General features: G+C 43.5%; 1 protein-coding gene across 1 annotated transcript in view; it reads left to right on the forward strand.

Moving 5' to 3' along the window:
• LOC117999349 (radial spoke head 10 homolog B-like) overlaps positions 1–20817 on the forward strand; it is a 54114-nt gene that overhangs the window by 24317 nt on the left and 8980 nt on the right. The window contains exons 10-17 of the mRNA XM_034988362.1: positions 3768–3957; positions 5636–5750; positions 6739–6818; positions 6917–7065; positions 9213–9320; positions 11359–11499; positions 13589–13714; positions 15094–15187. Coding sequence (XP_034844253.1) covers positions 3768–3957; positions 5636–5750; positions 6739–6818; positions 6917–7065; positions 9213–9320; positions 11359–11499; positions 13589–13714; positions 15094–15187 — 1003 coding nt within the window. The remainder of the gene's footprint in view (positions 1–3767; positions 3958–5635; positions 5751–6738; positions 6819–6916; positions 7066–9212; positions 9321–11358; positions 11500–13588; positions 13715–15093; positions 15188–20817) is intronic.

Genomic DNA, 20817 nt, shown 5'->3' on the forward strand with positions numbered 1-20817 from the left:
AAATACAGCCGAGGGGGGCTGTCCTGTGTTGAGTGTCTTTTATAAGCCACATAGATGGTTTGTGTACCATCCCATTTAATTTGTAAGGCAACCCTAGTGAACAGGCTTTGTGAGAAAACAGAAGCCCGGATAGAGGGACTCAGTGAATTAACTAAATTCAAGTTACCCTCACTCCCAGCTTGGTCTGAAGCCCAAGGCTGCGGCCACCCCAACTGCAGGACATTAATTCTGCAGTGCATTATTATGGGCTGCTGGGATTCCAAAGAACTTCAAACTCCTAGAAATCAGTACAAATCTAGACATCCTTAGAGACAGAGAAAATTATGTGTACCTGGACTTCATTCGATTAACAGCTGGAAAATCACATCCACCAAATTACATGTTAGTGTCGTGAACCCTGCTTTGCCTGGGGCTCGGGATGATTCTCCCATGAAAGCATTGTTGAAGATGTGGCTTGCAACAGGAGAACCACTGGTACCTCGAAGTTGCAAGTCATGTGTCCCTTTGCTCTTCCTCTATTCCGTCTCCTCTGGCCCCAGTTCTGTGGGTCTCAAAAGTGATGACTCTCCATCCCCCATCCTCCTCTATTTTTCTCCTGGCCAACGATGTTATTCAGGCTCCTGGGATCGCTCACTTCATCTGCTGCCAGATTCTTGTTAAAAAAAAAAAAAAAAAGAACTTCTATGACTTTCTCTAGTTAGGAAAATAGTACACAATACTTGTAGAAAATTTAGAAAATGCACATAAGAAGAAGTAGAAGAGAATCTCCACCCAGACAAAATCTGGTGACCATCTTTCCAGTTTTGTTCTGGGCAAACATAATTAGAATTGGAGCGTTCTGCTCATATAATCTCTGTTTTTGTGTATTTAATCATAGGTCTTCATTGCCATTAAATATTCTCCTACAATATAATTTTTAGGTGAATAAAGAACCATCCATTGAATCACCCCAAAAGGAGATCGCCTTTCTTTCTTTCTTCCTTCCCTTTCTTCCTTTCTTCCTTTCCTTCCCTTCCCCTCCTTCCCTCCTTCCTTCCCTCCTTCCTTCCTTCCTTCCTTCCCTCCCTCCCTCCCTCCCTCCCTCCCTCCCTCCCTCCCTCCCTCCCTCCCTTCCTTCCTTCCTTCCTTCCCTCCCTCCCTTCCTCTCTCTCGCTCTCTCTCTCTTACATATGTTATCATTCACTTTCCACTTGGGAGTTCTTTCCATGTCAAAACAGGTAGGTCTTTAAAAAACTATGAATTTAAAAATATATCTTGACTGGGGCGCCTGGGTGGTTCACTTGGTTGAGCAGCTGCCTTTGGCTCAGGTGATGATCCCGTAGTCCCAGGATCGAGTCCCACATTGGGCTCCCTGCTCAGTGGGGAGTCTGCTTCTCCCTCTGACCCTCTACCCTCTCCTGCTCTCTCTCACTCTAATAAATATGTAAACTCTTAAAAATATATATATATCTTGACTGTTTTAATTACAAAAGTAGCACATGCTCTTTACAGAAAATTCAAACATTACAGAACTGGAACCTAGAAAGTAAAAGAAATTCTGTAACTCGACACTTTAGAAACGCCTCTAAACATGTTTAATGGCTACGTGGTATTTCACAATATGGACAATATTACAATCTAGTTAGAGAAACTTCCATTTTTTCCCTAACCCTTTGAGCGGACTTCAGACTCCCAGAAAAGCGACTTGAGCCCGGGTTTCTGCACCCCTGTCACTGGCTGCTCCACACGTGAGCATCTCCCAGGGCCACGGAACAGAGACCAAAGCCGAGACCCAGGCCCCGCTGACCCACTGACACGAAGCAGTGGACTTTATTTGAATTTCACTTTTCCTCACAGTGCCCCTTTTTCTGCCCCAGGATCCTACCCGGGACCCCATGCTGCATGTGGCGGTCACATCTCTCTAACCTCCTCTGTGATGGAGCCTCCACCTTCCATGGTCCTTCATGACTTCCAGACTTCAGAAGGGTCCTGAGGGGCTCTGGAAAGCTCTCTTGGCCGTCTAGCTCTATCCTGTTCCATGCCGATGGGAGCTGTTTGTACTCAGGATGTCCTAGGACCTGACATCAGCCTGTCTTGCCAGCCTGCCCCAGCAGCCTCCTCCTCACCATGCACTCTTGTGACGATAATGGCCAGCACATGCGCAGAAAGCACTTTGCTCTGGGCCTGTTTCCAAACGCCTTAATTTTGCTAAATCCCCCCAACAGCCTAGGGGCCAGAACGGTGGTTGTCCCACTTTGCCCAGGAGGGAGCTGGGGTGGAGCGTGGGGACAGCCTTTATCCAGGTCAGACAGCCCTCCTGGCATTCCAGAAGCTTCTCAACCTCTCTGCTCCCCCCACCCCAACCTCCACCGGGGGGCCTGCCGTCCGTGAATTGCTCATCTGTTCTGTGCCCCAAGGCTGAGTTCAAGTACAGCGTCCTCCAGGGAAGTTCTTCCTTGTAACCCACCTCTCCTTCCTCCATGGCTCTGTTCTACCTGTGGTACTTCCTTACGGTGTCTTTACCGGGTTTTAAGCTTCATAAAGCAAATTCTGCATTCTACTCTAGAACGAGGCTTTAGATAGAGCAGAGTAGGCATGTTTATCCAATCGAATTGAATTTTAGAAAGTAGGAGTTAATGCTGAGAGGGACAGATGCCCGATGCAACTGCCCAGGTGAGGTTTTCCATCTCCTTGGGGACCCCAAACACCGTTGCTCACATTTCCTGAATATTTCATTTGGGAGGGTGAGGCACGGGGTAAGTGGTTTTGGAGGACAGGACACCGCATAGCCTGCAGGGTTGCACATATGGGGAAGTGGAGGTAGCATTCGGGGCATTGAGGGTCGGGGAGAATTATAGAAGGTGATTGAGGACAGAGTCGGAGGTTAGTAACGAGTGTGAGTATTGTCTATTTCAGACTTTCAGCAGGAAGTCTGATGATGTCAGTTGTATGTTGTTTTTTTTTTTAATATTTTTATTTATTTATTTGACAGAGAGAGAACACAAGCAGGGGGATGGGGGAGGGAGAAGCAGGCTTCCCGCCGAGTGGGGAACCCGATGCGGGGCTCAATCCCAGGACCCCGGGATCATGACCTGAGCCGAAGGCAGCCGCTTAACCGACTGAGCCACCCAGTGCCCCCAGTTGTATGTTTTAAATGAACCAAGCCTGGGGCACCTCAGTCAGTAAAGTATCTGACTCTTGATCTCAGCTCTGGTCTTGATCTCACGGTCGTGAGTTCGAGCCCCACATTGGGCTCCACACTGGGCAAGGACCCTTCTAAACAAACAAACAAACAAACAAACAAACAAACAAACAGCCAAGGCTGGTTGGACCAGCCTTGCAATCCCAGGATAAACCCCGCTTGGTGTGGACATACGACTTTATATTTTGCTAGATTTCATATACTCCTATTTTGGTGAGGATTTTTGTGTTTGTCTTTATGAAAGATACTGATCCGTGGACAAGAAAATTTGCTGCCCATTCAAATAGGATGCTATCCCATAGCATATGTGATACATATCAGTATGAAAGCAATTTCATTGTACTGATAACAGCACTTTTTTTTTTTTTTTTTGGTAATAGCAAATTTTTAGATGTTATTCAGAAATTGCATTTTATTGACCTGGGGTTGAGTGGGAAGAATATGACATTTGTTGAGCTCATACAGTGGTAAGAGGTAAATGTTATTACGTCACATGTGTTACTGCATTTAATTTATAAAACAGGTGTTTCTTTTACTTTTGTTCTTATTAGGCAAGATTAAGACATGCGTGGTTTTCTCTTTGTAGGTAGAATATGCTGTCTTAAGAAATATTACAGAATTGAGAAGAATCTATAGCTTTTACAGCAGCCTAGGATGTGATCACTCTCTGGATAACACCTTTCTGATGACAAAGCTTAACTTCTGGAGGTTTCTAAAAGACTGCAAATTTCATCACCATAAAATAACTCTTGCTGATATGGACAGGATATTAAGTAGTGAGTATTCCAGGTCCTTTGTGTCTTTTAGTTTATTTATTATTTTTTTAAGATTTATTTATTTGAGAGAGGGAGAGAGCATGTGCATGAGTGGGGGGGGAGGGGCAGAAGAAGGGGAGAGGCAGACTCCCCGCTGAGCAGGGAGCCTGATGTGGGTCTCGATCCCAGGACCCCAAGATCATGACCTGAGCCAAAGTCAGATGCTTAACTGACTGAGCCACCCAGGTGCCCCAACATCCTTTGGTTTAAAGAGTAGTATAACCTCATGTCACCATGAAACCAGTCAAGAAATGGGGAGGGAGTGAGGAAGGCAAATGCTGGGACAGACATTCCAGAAATCAACACAGGTTCATCTTCTCAAGGTGCTTAAAATGTACTTGAGACAATCCCGTAAAATAATGGTAGCAGTGAAAGCTACAGCAGGCCCTGTGGGCCGAATCCAGCCCTGTCTGTTCTTATAAAGTTTTATTGGAACACAGCCATGCCCATTTTCTCATGTGCTGTCTGTGGCTATTTTTGCCCTAGACACCAGAACTGAGGGGTTGTGACAGAGACCGTGTGGCCTACAAAGCATAAAATACGTGTTGCTGGCTCTCGACAGAGAAATTGGCCTGCCCCTGATCTATCAAACCCACTAAAACTGAGATCAGAAGCCAAGAGGGCTTGGCATAGCTGGGAAAACACTTGAGGTTGTCTTGGGCTTGGGCTTGATTTCAAGTGAGAAAGTTCATGCAGTTTTGAAGGTTTTAGTTCTTTCAGCTGAATTCTGGGAAGCAGGCCTTGAAAACCTTAGGTTATCTACTTGAAACACAAAATATTAGAACTAGTACCTATTTACCTGAAATTTAAGTGTTTGACACAGACTTAGAATCCATTTAGAATTAGAATCATCAATCAAACGAGGCTCAGACCACCTTGAAAGACATGGGCACAAGGTATCTTGTAAGTTTCTTGAAAGGTGACCAGATCGAGATCTTTCGAGCAGACTAAACCTAAACTAAAACTAAAACCTAAGTTTTCGGTGGATGTGTATACGATGTTCACAGTATTCCCTAGGAAAAAAAAGATACTCCCTCATACTCAGTTCTTTGACTTGTACACCAGGAGCAAATAAAATAGAAGGTTTTAGAAAATGCTAGGCATCAAGAATGAAATCTTGATCTGAAACTAATAATATATGTTAATTAATTGAATTTAAATTAAAAAATAAGAATGAAATTGTGGTATGTTAAAAATATGGTATTATATGTGAACACTGTAAGAGGGTAAATCTTAAGAAGTCCTCATCACAAGAATAAAAGAGAAATTTTTTAAAAAAAGATTTTATTTATTTATTTGACAGAGACACAGCGAGAGAGGGAACACAAGCAGGGGGAGTGGGAGAGGGAGAAGCAGGCTTCCTGGGGAGCAGGGAGCCTGATGCGGGGCTCGATCCCAGGAACCCGGGATCATGACCTGAGCCGAAGGCAGATGCTTAACGACTGAGCCACCCAGGTGCCACTAAAAGAAATTTTTGTAGCTGTGTAGGTGAACCATGTCAATGAGACTTATTGTGGTGGTCATTTTGCAACATATAGTGAATCCTGTTTGCACACTTGAAACTAATACAACCTTATATGCCAATTATACCTCAATTTAAAAGGTTACTAGGCATCCTTTCCAATTTTCTTTATTTTAGCCGATAGTGACACTCCAGTTGAAGAAATTCATTCTCCATTTACAACAATACTTTTGAGGACATTTCTCAATTACCTCCTGCAGTTGGCTTACCACATCCATCACAAAGAATACCAGTAAGTACTACTTCCGGGGCGCTGAGAGGTGGAGGCAGAGTTCACCAGTGTTGTAGTCAAAGTGGTGACTTTTCTGCTTTCCTTCAACGGCCGTTACCACTTTACATACTTCTGAAATGAAGGACCAGAAACAAAAACATTTCCCAAGTATTAACCACAAAACCACGAGATACTGGATTAAAATTCGGAAGACCCCTCAGATGTGAGTCATGCTTCCATCCTGAATAGTGTTCTCAGAGTTGTAATCGGAAATGGTCAACACCAACCCTTCCTTAGGGCAGAATCTCCTGTCCTTCTCAGAGAAAGAGAAAAAACCTTTTTTTAAAAAAGCTTTTAATTTTGTAATAAATTTAGTTTTACAGAAGTGTTGCCATGTTAGTACAGTGATTCCTATACACCCGTCACTCAGCTTCCCTTAACAATCTTACGCAACCGTGGTGCACTTGTCAAAGTGGAGAAATGAACGTTGGCATAATACTCTTAACGAAACCACAGACTTTATTAGGGTTTCCCAAGTTTTCCCACTGATGTCCCTTTTCTGTTCCATGTTCTTTGCGTTTTGTTGTCCCACCTCCTTAGTTCCTACAACCTGTAGTAGTTTCTCGGATTTCGTCTTTTATGACCTGGACGCTTTGGAAGACCATTGGTCACTTATTTTGTAAAATGTCCCTTGATTGTCGTCTGCTGATGTGTTTTCATCATTGCACTGAGGCTTGGGTTTTGGGGAAGAATACCATGGAGGCAAACTGCCCTTGGCATCCCATCCCATCAGGGGTATGTGACATTAGACTGTCTTATTACCAGTTATGCTAACCCCGATCGCTCATTTAAAGTGGTGGCAGCCAGGATTCTCTGCCGTAAACATACTGTTTCTCCCTTTCTGTGCTCTCATCGTTCGAAGAAAACTACTAAGTCCACTCCATACTCAGGGAGAGGAGAATGAGGTTCTCCATCCCGGACAGAGGGGTGACTAGATCTGTCTTGGCAGAAACAGAAGCCCATCGCTCTTTCTGTGTTTTACCAAACTGATGACTGAGAACATTCACCCAAATGCCTGCCATGTAAAAGGTAAATACAAAACCAACAGCATTATATTTATTATTTTTTCCCCAAAATGTAGCTTTGTAATCATTTTTTGATGGTTAATCTTTCTCTAATGTCTTCAGGCAGTTTATTCAGTGGACAGCAGCGGACACTCTATTCCATGAATTACATCGACAAATGCTGGGAGATTTATACAGTTTACTGCAGACCACACACAGCCCCTCCCCACGAGCCTTCCATGAAGATGCGACACTTCCTCTGGATGTTGAAAGTAACCACTCGTGACTGAGACTGGTTTTATATTAATAAGAATTTTGACTTTTTTTTGAGAGAGAGAGAGCACGTGCGCATGAGTCAGGGGAGGGGCGGAGGGAGAGGGAGAGAAGGAATCTCAAACAGGCTCCTCCCTTAGCATGGAGCCAGACTCAGGGCTCAATCTCATGACCCTGAGATCATGACCTGAGCTGAAATCAAGAGACAGACACTTAACTGACTGAGCCACTCAGATGTGCTGGCATTTTGGTTCTCATTAAAGAAAGGCAGCATTCCAGCTATGATACACAAATAATGAGGTGAAGATCCGGGATGGATTTTCATAGCGGTTGAATGTTTGCTGAGCATCTTTGGGCAGAAGCGAGTAATTCCAGGATCTGTGACAGACCTGAGGCAGAGGGAGCACCGGCTCCGTGTGTTTCCCAGTGAGGGGAGGGGCATGGGCGGCCACAGTGCCTTTGCTAAGCAGACCTTGCGGTATAAGAGAAGATGGGGTTGGGAGAAGGGGGGAAGTGAATGTCATTTAAAAAAAAAGTTCATCAAAAGTAGTTTAAAGAAGTTATTAGTTTATAAAGTAGTGAGGACATCTAATTCATACACTATTCTTGTGCTAACTATTGGCAGTTTTTGTTTTAATTTATACCTGTGGGAAGATAAATGAGAAAATGAGAAGAGCCAAATACTAATAGGGAATAGAGTGCTTTAAAAAAGTCTAACCGTGTTGTATGTGTATGGACTGTTTAGTCACCTAGTGTCTATTACAGGAAAACGCTTGTTAGAAGTGTGTGAGCTTTGTACAGCTGTTTATTTGTTCACTTTCCCCCTTTCTTCATGGCCTCTTATTGAAGAGACGAGGTCCCCCTAAATGGGTCAGACTTCCGGTTCAGGCTGATGGCATTCTCCCAGGTTCATTACCATGTTCTTCTTTTCTTTTTTATTTTTTTAAGATTTTATTTATTTATTTGACAGAGAGAGACACAGCGAGAGAGGGAACACAAGCAGGGGGAGTGGGAGAGGGAGAAGCAGGCTTCCCGTGGAGCAGGGAGCCCAATGCGGGGCTCTATCCCAGGACCCCGGGATCATGACCTGAGCCAAAGGCAGATGCTCAAGGACTGAGCCAGCCAGGCGCCCCAACGTGTTCTTCTTTTCCCCATATCTCTGCTAACACAGTACAGTCAGAGGCTTGTTTGGATTCCAGGTTTCTTCCCCTGACAAAGCTGCAGATGGTTCTGTGTATTTCTGTTGCATCGCCTCAGGAATGTTCCCGTTTAGAGATGTTGAGATGGACCAGCGGGTTCACGTGGAGTCAGCACGATCCTTCCATTAGAACATATGAGCCTGGTTTGCACAGCGCTCAGGAGAGAGCTGAGGGTGGGCCGGCGCGGAACCAGCCCCCATGAGGTGCACGTTCACCTAATCCTTGTTTTCAGCAGCGCTAACTTAGGGGAGACTGTGTGTCCTGGGCCGAATGCTCTCTGGTTCAGTATCTCTGAGAGCAAAACTTCTGTTTGCAGCTTTGATGCGGACCGGGTCTTCTCGGCGAGTCTTCCTGTGTTCAGCTCTCCCTGGAGGGTTACTTCCAGAGGGGCCTCCTGCCTGAGTGCCTACAGCACCCTGGCTCCCTGAGGCCCCCAGTCCAGCGTTTCCCCATCTGTGCAGTTGGGTTGATATCTCACATCTGGATCATCCACTCTCCCAACCCCTCTGTCCTGTGTTTATGTCTCTAAAGACACTTTTCTTTTTAGAGGGATGGGGGAAGGTCTAGAGAGGTAAATCTCAATGTTAATCTAGATTGCTTTTCAAATGGATCAGTTTCAAAGACATTCATTTCTAGAACATCTCCTTAAAGGGTTATACAGATATAAGTTAACATTAAAAATAGGTAGCTATTTAGGGGAGCCTGGGTGGCTCAGTCAGTTATGCATCTGCCTTTGGCTCGGGTCATGATCTCAGGGTCCTGGGATCGAGCCCTGAGTTGGGCTCCCTGCTCAGTGGGGAGCCTGTTTCTCCCTCTCCGGCTCCCCGTTTGTGCTCACGCTCTCTCAAATAAATAAAAATAAATAAATAAATAAATAAAACCTTTTTTAAAATGTAGCTATTTGTAATTATAGGCCATTATGGTTTAATTGGTTGTTTCTTTTGCAGGACTTTAAAATGATAAATAAAGAATTAACAGCAACCAAGTTTGTGGAGGTCATTGCAGAGGATAATCCTTTCATACATGACGGCGTTGACAGCAACTTCGAACCTGAGGTTTGTAAAGAGGTGTCACAAATAGTGCAGATACAAGGTAGGCTGTTTTGCCTTGGATACCGAGAGCCAAGATTTGATCGAAAAGCATTCTCACCCCAGGACGGAACTATGTGTGTGTCTGTGTGTGTGTATACACACGTGCGTGCACACCCGTGTGGGTCTCCTTGATCGTATTAGACAACTAGAGTTAATATAAAAAAGTATTCCAGGTGTCAGGAAATAACGAATGAAATCAAAAGAATATAAAACTATAGTTGACCCTTGAGCGACGCAAGGGTTAGGGACACCGACACCCCCACGCAGTCAGAAATGCAGGTATAACTTTGACCCCCCCCCCCGCCGTACTTCACTACTCACAGCGTCCTGTGGACTGAAAGCCTTACCGATAACATAGACAGGCAACTAACACACGTGTTGTCTTACAGACTGTGCTCTTACGATAAAGTAAGCTAGAGAAAAGAAAACATTAAGAACGTCGTAAGGAAAATACATTTACAGCACTGTCCTGTACGTATGGAAAAAAACCCTGCACATCAGTGGCCCCACGCAGTTCAAACCCGCCTTGTTCAAGGGCCAGCTGTCCGACGCTATTTCTTGGATAATTGAGCGATTTAATACACGCATCTGTTTCTCTGGCTGACTTGTCCTAAGCCTGTCAGAGACACTGACTGATCTCCTCCAGTGAACGAGGCTGCGTGTCTTCCCTTTTCAGTGCGCCTTGCCGAGGGGCTCTGGGCAAGTCGGCCACCCCAGGCTCAGTCTTTTCTTCTGTACACGGAAGTGGGTCAACTAGTTGATCCCTCGGTTTTTAGTATCCGCCATACCTCCCGATTTCCCCTCCCCAGGAGTCTGCTCCCTGTCCCCGTGCATTTGGCTCTTCTGGAGAGGTCCTAAAGATGGGATCTGTGTGGCTCCCCCCGCTCGGCTAAACCCGTTTGCGCTCAGGTCACCAGTGACCCTACGATGACCCGCCCAGGGGGCCCTGCCATGGGGCCTGAAATGCTGCCTCTGCCACCTCAAACACATTCTTCCCTCCGTGTCCCTGGTCTTCCACTTCCCTCACTGCTGGTGCCTTCCGACTTGGCTGATTCCTCCTCTCTGTCACACCCGCCCTGTCCAAGTGCTGTAGACTCAGGCCGGGGTCCCCTTCTCTAGCTGTGCTCACCCCTTGTCTCATAATCTTAAATGCCACCTTTCTCAGGACAAGGCCAGCGTTTGTATCTCTGACCCCAATCATGCTCTCCAGCTCCAGGCGGCCTAGCCAGGGTGGCCCCTCGGGTTTCGAACAGCCCAGAATGTCCCACACCCCAGACCGCAGTTGTGACCTCCATCCCCCGCCTGCGTACCTCAGCCTCCCGTGTGTGGAGTGTGGATGGCACCCCGCCCTTTGGTTGTCAGGCCCCCACCTTCAGATCTTCAGGACATCCTACTGGCTCCACCTTCAAAGTATTTTCTAGAACGTGGTGCCTCCCACCAGCTGCACTGCTTCTGTCCCGGCTGAGCCACCGTCACCTAGAAAGCTGCTCACTCATCCTCCTGATGCGTCCCTTATCCTTCTGCTTCCCAGGGCAACCGCCAGGTCACGTCACTCCCCTGCTCACACCCCCAGGCTTCCCATCCCACTCAGAGAAAAGGCCCTCATGACATGGATGGTGCCACCTGAGTCCTTGTCTGACCACTGAGTCACACCTGCCTCCACGCTGTCCCCGGAACACACCTGTCACACTCCTATCTCAGAACATTTGAACTTGCTGTGCCCCACTCTGCTATTTTTGGGGGGGCTTAAATAACAGAAATGTAAGAAGAGTAGGAATGGTGTGAGCAGAACAGCCAATAAGAAAACAAAACTCTTGTTCTAGTAACAGAACACACATAATCTTTTAAATGTAGTTTTTGTTTCAAATTGGTGTGTACCCATGATGCTTGAGCGTTGAATGAGGTGGCATTGTCTGGAGACAGAGACCAACACCCAGTTGAATCACTGGTCCACCTCAGGGTATGTCAAAATGAGTAAGAGCCTTTATACTTTATGTTTCAGCTGGTTTTCCTGGAATTCTTTGAAGCTCTCTTAAGCTTCGCACTCATCTCTGTCACTGAACAAATGATTAAAACCTATTTAAATTTGCCAAATGATGACCTGTCTGGAAGCAAACATGGAAGCTCTTACATGACAAATCAGGTAAAGGTATCTTAGAATTTACGGAGCAAGAAATGGTTTCATTCTGGAACGGTTAAACTGGATCAAAACTATCTTGGGCTTTTATAACCCTTCAGGAAATAATTTAAGACTTAAGAAAAAACTTAAGACTTCTTTTCACATTTTGGAAGGGTGTATTGTCTTTAAGTTAGGTCCTTGGTCATGACCCAGGGCGTAGACTCCTAGCCACAGTAGCGGAGATATCCTAATGAAGGTCAGAGTGCCTACTAACATGTTGGGTAGACCAGGAGGCTTAGAATATCTGAGATAATTTTCTTATGAAATGTTTCATTATGCGATCTAGTGTTTACAAGAGTAGAGAACCTGTTCCAGAGTGAAGATGCTAAGAAACAGCTCCTGAGTGTACATGAGATGCTAGTTGGTTCTCTTAGGATGGGGCCAGCTCATAGGACAGGCCTGCTGGACACGAGGCTCCATCGCAAGACCTCGGTGGAGCAGGGGCAGTGTCAGCCACCCTACTGAAGGATCCGGCTGCTGGGGCAAACTGACACAAACTAGTTTTAGGTGGGGGTTTCGGGTTAAGTAGGCTTGGAGGATTTCTGATTTTCGAGCCATTCATGTGGAGCCACAGGGAGAGTCTTGGGGGCCAATGGAACCTCACAGCTGGGAAACTCTTCAGACCTGCACATACAATGTCACTGTTTGTTGTGTAAAGATTGACTCTTCCCACAAATCCCCTGATGTGTCTCAGACTCCTTGTGTGCTGAGAGCTTCATGTTCAACTTCACCTCACAGTCCATCCCACCAACTAGATATGCCTTGTCCAGGTTGAGGATATGACTGATGGCCTCTCCAAGTCAGTCTGGGAGCCTTATCATGGGCCATGGTCTGGCGCTTTGCTCTGAGGGAAGTCGATGTCCACCTTGAATCTGTCCATGATTTCATGGATGGCATCACACGGGCTCTAATAACCGAGTGTGAACACTGGTCTAGGGGTCATCCTCAGAAACCATCTGACCACGTTCACCTCTGGTTTTTAATATATCATTCCACATGTCCAACAAGGTAAATCCTATTTGGTACATACAATGGAGTATGACTCAGCTGTGAAATAACTCATGATACAGGATACAACAAGGATGAATCAAAATAATTCTGCTGGGTGGAAGAAGTCAGACCAAAAAAAAGTGCAATTATATGAAATTCTAGAAAGCACAAAGTAATCTGTAGGGACAGAAAGCAGATCAGTGGTTGCCTGAGGATAAGGGTGGATTCCCGAGGGGCACAGGAAGCTTGGGGCTGATAGATATGTTTGCTGTCTTGACTGAGCTGATCATGTCACAGGTGTACACATGTCAAAAATCATCAAACAGTAAGTACACCTATGTGTAGCTTAACTGTAAATTATACTTCATTAAAATTGTGTGTGGGGGTGCCTGGATGGCTCGGTCAGGTAAGTGTCTGATTTTGGTGCAGGTCATCGTCTTGGGGTCCCGGGATCGAGCCCCGAGTATCAGGCTCCATGATCAGTGGGAAGTCTGCTTCTCCTTCTCTCTCTGCCCCTCCCCCTACTCATGCTCTTGCTCTCTCAAATATTTTTTAATTTTTGTTTTTATTTTTATTTATTTATTTATTTATTTTAAAGATTTTATTTATTTGACAGAGAGAGACAGCGAGAGAGGGAACACAAGCAGGGGGAGTAGGAGAGAGAGAAGCAGGCTTCCCGCGGAGCAGGGAGCCCGATGCGGGGCTCGATCCCAGGACCCTGGGATCATGACCTGAGCTGAAGGCAGACACTTAACGACTGAGCCACCCAGGCGCCCCAAATTTTTTGTTTTTTTTTTAAAGGTTTATTTATTTGAGAGAGAGAGAGCATGAGTGGGGGGAGGGATAGAGAGAGAGGGAGAGAAGCAGACTTCCTGCTGAGCACAGAGCCTGACGTGGGGCTCGATCTCACAACCCCGAGATCATGACCTGAACTGATACCAAGAGTTGGATGCTTAACCCACTGAGCCACCCAGGTGCCCCAGTAAATAAAAAATTTTTTAAAAAATCGTGTGTGTGTTTCCATGGAAACCCCAAATCCTCTTATGTGTTTGTCCTTGCTCAGAACATCCAGAACAGGAGTTCAAGTTTAGGAACAAGCCAGGAATCAGATCTGCAGGACGGCAGCACCAAGTCATCTTCAAGCAAGCTAGGGCTCATGCTTGATCTTAGCAAAATACGGAGATCAGAGGTTCGTATTTACAACTAACCACGTAACAGTAGTTACTGGTTGCAGTATCAACGGGCTTTGCGTCCCTACTGTGTGATCCGCACGCTTCTATATGCTGGCGATCCGCAGTGAGGCAAAAAACTGTCCTCTCGTGGACTTCACATTCCAGTGAGGAGGGGGAGACACGCGAATGGCAGCGATAGCTAACACTCTTGGGGTGTTTACCAGGTGCCACGCACTTCCCAGTATGAGCTCATTTAACCCCCCAACCCACCTTCAGGTACTGTTACTGTCTTAGGGGGGAGCTGAGGCATGAAAAGTTTAGGTACCTGCCCACAGTCACGCATCTAGTAAGCAGTGGAGCTGGGGGGTTTGTGTGCAGCGGTCTGACTCCAGAGTTTGCACCCGTCCCCACACGGCTACACCTCCTCACACTTACGAGGTGCAAGCGATGTGGTGAAGAGCGAGGCAGGCTGTGCAGTGGCAGGTCTTCTGATGAAGCGACATTCGAGCACACGTGAAGTGGGGAAGCAACCATGCGGTCATCTGGAGGAAGACTGTTCTGTGCAGAGACCCTGAGGTGGGGGCGTGTTTGGGTTGTTGAAAGACAAGTGGCTCAGCAGCTGCAGCCACATCGGAGTGGCCCGAGCACAGGAACTCGGCGGGGCAGTGGGGCCAGACCAGGAGGGCACCCGGCCATGGTGAGGACCTGGCTTGCTTTCTGCGACGAGAAGGCCCCAGAGCAGAGAGGGTCAGAAGGCTCCCTGTGGCTTCCCTGTTGACAAACCGGTAAGGAAGCTCTTGGAATGACGTGCAGGTTTGTTGAAGGCTGTGGAGTTTGAGAGGGAAAGACACGGCCAAGATGATTCTAAGCCTTTTGGCCTGAATGCCTGGGAGATACGGTTGTCATTTACTGTGAAGGGAAGGCTGGGGTGGGGGACGGGAGTTTGGGGGCAAAATTGGGGAGCTGCTTTTGGACACGTTAGGCTCCAGGTGGCATAGATGGAGACGCAAGCCTGGGGTTCAAGGGCGAGATATAGTTGGAGGCAGAAATGTGGGTGTGAACAGCACATATCCGGTTAAAAATGCCGTTAATATCGGAATGTAGGTGCGGTTAACTGTATATAGTTAAACACTTTCCCAACAGAGCCACAGAAGACTTTCAAATCTTTAGTTTCTTGGGAGGAGTGTTTTAGTGGATACAATAACTGTCCTTCATTTCCTTAATTGTACAAATAGCAATATTTTATGCAGGTTAAAATAGTCAAAGGTAGTCTCTTCCGCTTAAAGAGAATGGCCTCATTAATAATTTTCTAATTATTTATAATGTAGCAAATTGGTTTTAGTCCACAATGATGCAGAAGTCATATTTTGCTTTATGATTTTCTTTTATGTAAAAGCCCAAGATCAAGAAGTCTCTAAGTGATGAAAGAATTTCCAAAATGAACTTTAAATCTCCAGGAAAAGGGCTAACCTTTTTTTTATCCCAAAATGGTGAGTATTTTAATGATTGAACTCTAGTTTGTACACTGTTGCTTATAAATGATAGAAGGTTTATAAAAATGTACAGCTGTCTTTTAAAAATGTAATTAGGCTGGTAGTGCTATTTCCAATCCTGCCACCCGCTTGATGGAGTTCACTTTCAAGGCTTGATCCTGCTGAGGTTTTTTTGTCTTTGTTTTTGTATTTTTTCCCCAGTTTTATTGAGATGTAAGTGACTTGGAGCCCAAGTCTCAGGTATACAGCATAATGATTTGACATACATATATTGTGAAATGATCACCACAGTATGTTTTGCTAACATCTATCATCTCACAGAGATAACCAAAAAAAATTTTTTTCCTTGTGATGAGAGAACTCTTAGGATCCACTCTTCACAGTTTTCGTCTATATCATACAGCAGCATCTATAGTTGTCACGGTGTAGATTACATCCCTAGTACTTATTCATCTTACAACTGGAAATTCATACTTTTTGACCACCTTCATCCAATCCCCCCACCCCCAACCCCAGCCTCCAGTAACCACAAATCTGGTCTCTTTTTCTATGAGTTTTTTAGTGAATTTTAAAAATATATAAGATCATACAGTGTTTGTCTTTCTCCGGCTGGCTTATTTCACTTAGCGTAATGCCCTCAAGGCCCAAACATGTTATCACAAATGGCAGGGTTTCCTCCTTTTTAACAGATAAGGTTCCATTGTATATATTCCACAACTTCTTTATCCATCTATCCATTGGATACCTTAGGTTGTTTCTGTGTCTTTGCTGTTGTGGATGATGCTGTAGTGAACATGGGGGTGCAGATATCTCTTTCACAGTGTTTTTGTTTCCTTTGGATATGTTCCCAGGTGTAGAATTGCTGGGTTATATGACTCTTCTATTTTGAATTTTCTGAGGGACCTCCATACTGTTTTCAAGAGTGGCTGCACCAATTTACATTCCTTCCAACAGTGCATGAGGGCTCCCTTTCTCCACATCCTCGCCAGCATTTGTTATCCTTGTCTTTTTTTTTTTTTTAATTTTATTTATTTATTTGACAGAGAGAGGCACAGTGAGAGAGTGAACACAAGCAGGGGGAGTGGGAGAGGGAGAAGCAGGCTTCCGGTCGAGCAGGGAGCCAGATGCGGGGCTCGATTCCAGGACCCTGAGATCATGACCTGAGCCGAAGGCAGACGCGTAACGACTGAGCCACCCAGGTGCCCCTATCCTTGTCTTTTCGATGCTCACCATTCTGACTGGTGTGAGGTGATCTCTCATTGCAGTTTGATTTGCATTTCCCTGATGATGAGTGATGTTGAGCATTTCTTTTTCATATACCCATTGGCCACTTGTATATCTTCTTTGAAAAAATGTCTATTCAGATGCTTTGCCCATTTTTTTTTTTTCTATTGAGTTGTAGTGCTTTATACATTTTGGATTTAAAGCCCTTATCAGCTATATGGTTTGCAAATACTTTTTCCTATTCTACAGGTTGTCTTTTCATTTTGTTCACTTCTTTTGCTTAGTTTGACATCATCCTACTAATCTATTTCTGATTATGTTCCTTGTGCTTTAGCCAAAAAATGCTTGCTAAGACCCATGTCAAGGAGCTTTTTTTCCTGTTTTCTTCTAGCAGTTTTATAAAAGGTTTCTCATCTTACATTTAAATTTTTAAACAATTTCGAGATAATGCGAATGGTGTAAGATAGGGGTTTAGTTTCATTTTTTTATGTGTGAATGTCCAATTCTCCCAACACCACTTATTGAGGAGACTATCTTCTCTCCATTGAACACTCCTGGCTTCCTTGTCAAGTACTGACTGTACACATGGGTTTATTTCTGGGCTCTCGATTCTGTTCCATTGGTCTTTGTGTCTTTTTTTAAAAAAAATTTTTATTTATTTATTTGAGACAGAATAAGAGAGAGAGAGCACATGAGGGGGGGGAAGGTCAGAGGGAGAAGAAGCAGGCTCCCCGCCGAGCAGGGAGCCTGATGCGGGACTTGATCCCGGGACTCCAGGATCATGACCCAAGCCAAAGGCAGTCGCCCAACCGACTGAGCCACCCAGGTGCCCGGTCTTTGTGTCTCTTTTTATGCCAGTACCATGCTGTTACACTTTTTATACTGTGTAGCACAGATTCAAGTCAGGAAGTAAAATGCCTCCTGCTTAGTTCTTTCTCAGGATTGCTTTGGCTATTTGGGGTCTTTTGTAGTTCCATATAAATTTTAGAGCTGTTTTTTCTACCTGTTAAAAATGCCACTGGAATCTTATAGGGATTGCATCAAATCTATAAATGGCTCTTGGTAGTACTGACATCTTAACAATATTAAATTTTCCAATCCATGAATGTAGGTTACCTTTCCATTTATATTTGTCTTCTTCAATTTCTTTCCATCATGTCTTGAAGTCCTCTGAGTCGAGATCTTTTACTTCTTGGCTAAATTTATTCCTAAGCATTTTATTGTTTTGATGGTATTGTAAATGGGATCATTTTCTTTAATTCTTTTCCTGATAATTCATTGTTAGTGTATAGAAACCCTATTGATTTTTGTATGCTAATTTTATATCTTGCAACTTTCCTGGATTCATTGATTAGACCTATCAGTTTTTTGGTGGAGTATTCAGGAATTCCTACATATAAAATCATGTCATCTGCAAATAGAGACAATTTTACCTCTTCTTTTCCAATTATGATATTTTTAATTTCTTTTTCTTGCCTAATTGCTCTAGCTAGGACCTTCCAGTACAATACTGAATAAAAGTGGTGAGAGTGGATCCTTCTCTTGTTCCTGATCTGAGAGGAAGATTTTTCAGTCTTTCACTATTGAGTGTGATGTTAACTGAGGGCTTGTAATATATAGCTTTTATTTTTTTTTAAAAGATTTTATTTATTTGAGAGACAGAGCACAAGCAGGGGGAGGGGCAGAGTGAGAGTGAGAGGGACAAGCAGACTCCCTGCCAAGTGGGGAGCCTGATGCGGGGCTCAATCCCAGGACCCTGAGATCATGACCTGAGCTGAAGTCAGACACCAACCGAGTGACCCAGGCACCCCATATATAGCCTTTATTATGTTGAGGTACATTCCTTCTGTACCTAATTTGTTAAGGGTTTTTTTTTTAATCATGAATGGATATTGAATTTTGTCAAATGCTTTTTCTGTGTTTACAGAGATGATCATATAGTTTTTGCTTTCATTCTATTAATGTATCACATTGATTTGCATATGTTGAACCATCCTTGTATCCCAGGGCTAAATCCCAGTTGAACTTGGTGAATGATCCCTTTAATATGTTGATTTTGGTGTATTAGTACTTTATTGAATATTTTTGCTCCTATATTCAAAAGGGATACTGGCCTGTAGTTTTCTTTTCTGGTAGTGTCCTTTTCTGGCTTTGGCATCAGCGTAATGCTGACCTCGTAAAATGAATTTGGGGGTTTCCCTCCTCTTCAGTTTTGGGAAGAGTTAGAGAAGGATTTGCATTAATTTTTCAAATGTTTGATAAAGTTCAACAGTGAAACTATCTGGTCTTGGGCTTTTCTCTGCTGGGAGATTTTTGGTTACTAATTCAACCTTACTAGTAATTGGTCTGTTCAGATTTTCTATTTCTTCTTGGTTCAGTCTTGGTAGGTTGTACGTTCCTAAGAATTTCTCCATTTTTTCTAGGTTATCCAGTTTGTTGGTGTTTTATTGTTCCTAGTAGCCTCTTATGACCTTTATATTTCTGTGGTATTAATCATAATGTTTGTTTTCATTTATAATGTTGTTGATTTGGTTTTTTTCCTTGGTTAGTCTAGCTAAAGGTATCAATATTTTTTTCAAAGGGTCTTAGTTTTGTTAATATTTTCTATTTTCCTGTTCTCTATTTTGTGTATTTCTGCTCTAATCTTTATTTCCATCCTTCTGCAACTTTTGGATCTAGTTTCTTTTTCTAGTTCCCTAAGGCAGAGTTAAGTTAGTTTATTTGAATTCTTTCTTGTTTCTTAATGTAGATGTCTATTGCTATGAACTTCTTAGAACCACTTTTGCTGCAACCTGTAAGCTTTGGTATATTGTGTTTCGATTTTCATTTGTATCAAGATACTTTTATTTTTTTATTATGTTCAATTAGCCAACATATAGTACGTCATTAGTTTTTGATGTACTGTTCAACGATTCATTAGTTGCATATAACACCCAGTGCTCATCACAACACGTGCCCTCCTTAATGCCCATCACCCAGTTACCCTGTCCCCTCACCCCCCCTTCTGTAACCCTCAGTTTGTTTCTTGATACTTTTAAACTTCCCCCTTTAATCTTTGATCCGTTGGTTGTTCAGGAGAGTGTTAATTTCCACGTGTTTGTGAATTTTCCAGTTTTCCTCCTGTTACTGATTTCTAGTTTTATACCATTGTGGTCAGAGAAGATACTATCAGATTTCAATCTTGAATTTGCTAAGACTTGCTTTGTAGTCTAACACATGGTCTATGCTAGAAAATGTTCCACGTGTGCTTGAGAAGAATGGTCAGAATGTTCTGTATATGTCTGTTAGGTCCCTTTGTTCTATAGCATTGATCAAATCTGTTTCCTTAATGATTATCTGTCTGGATGACCTATCCATTGTTGAGAGTGGGGTATTAAAGTCTCCAACTATTACTATATTGCTTATTTCTCCTTTTTGCTCTGTTTTTGCTTTATTTATTTAGGTACCCTGAAGTTGGCTGCATAAATATAAATGTATCTTCTTGATGGACTGACTTCTTTATCATTATATAATGATCTTGTCTCTTTTTACCATTTTTAGTTTAAAGTCTGTGCTGTCTGGGGATGCCTGGGTGGCTCAGTCAGTTAAGCGTCTGCCTTCGGCTCAGGTCATGATCTCAGGGTCCTGGGATTGAGTCCCAAATCAGGCTCCTTGCTCAGTGGGGAGTCTGCTTCTCCCTCTCACTCTGCCCTTCCCCCACCCACTCACTCTCTCAAATAAAATCTTAAAAAAAAAAATAAAGTATGTGTTGTCTGATATTAGTTACCCCTGCCTTTTTTAAAATTACCATTTGCTTGAAATATCTTTTCCACCCCTTCACATCTCAGTCTGTGTCTTTAAGGTTAAGTGAGTTCTCATAGGCAGCTTATTGTTGGATCTTGTCTTTTTATCCATTCAGCTATTCTATGCCTTTGATTGGAGAATTCAATCTTAATTTACACTTAAATTATTGATAGGTAAGGACTTAACTACTGCTCTTTTTTAAATCATTTTCTGATTGTTTTGTAGAGCTACTGTTCCTTTTTATCCTGCTGTGTTTTTTCATGTTTTGATGCCTTTGGTATCAGTATGCTCTTTTAAAAATCATATTCTTTCATGCTATTACTACAGATTTTTTCCCCTTATAGTTACCATAAGGATTATATAAAATGTCTTAGAATTGTAACACCCTATTTTAAGCTGATAAGTTCATTAGAATTCTTAAATTTTACATTTCTCCCCCTCAAGTTTTAGGTTACTGATGTTACCATTTACACATTTTTTTAATATTCTGTAACTAATAACAGATTATTATAATTATTTTTATTATGTTTTTAAACTTTTGAATGAGAGTTGTAAGTGAATTATGCACCATTATATTACAGAATTTATGTATTTACTATTACCAGTGAGTTTTACACTAC

Source organism: Mirounga leonina, unplaced genomic scaffold, assembly GCF_011800145.1.
Source record: "Mirounga leonina isolate KUSES-001 unplaced genomic scaffold, KU_Mleo_1.0 Mir_454, whole genome shotgun sequence".
NCBI classification, from domain to species: Eukaryota; Metazoa; Chordata; class Mammalia; order Carnivora; family Phocidae; genus Mirounga; species Mirounga leonina.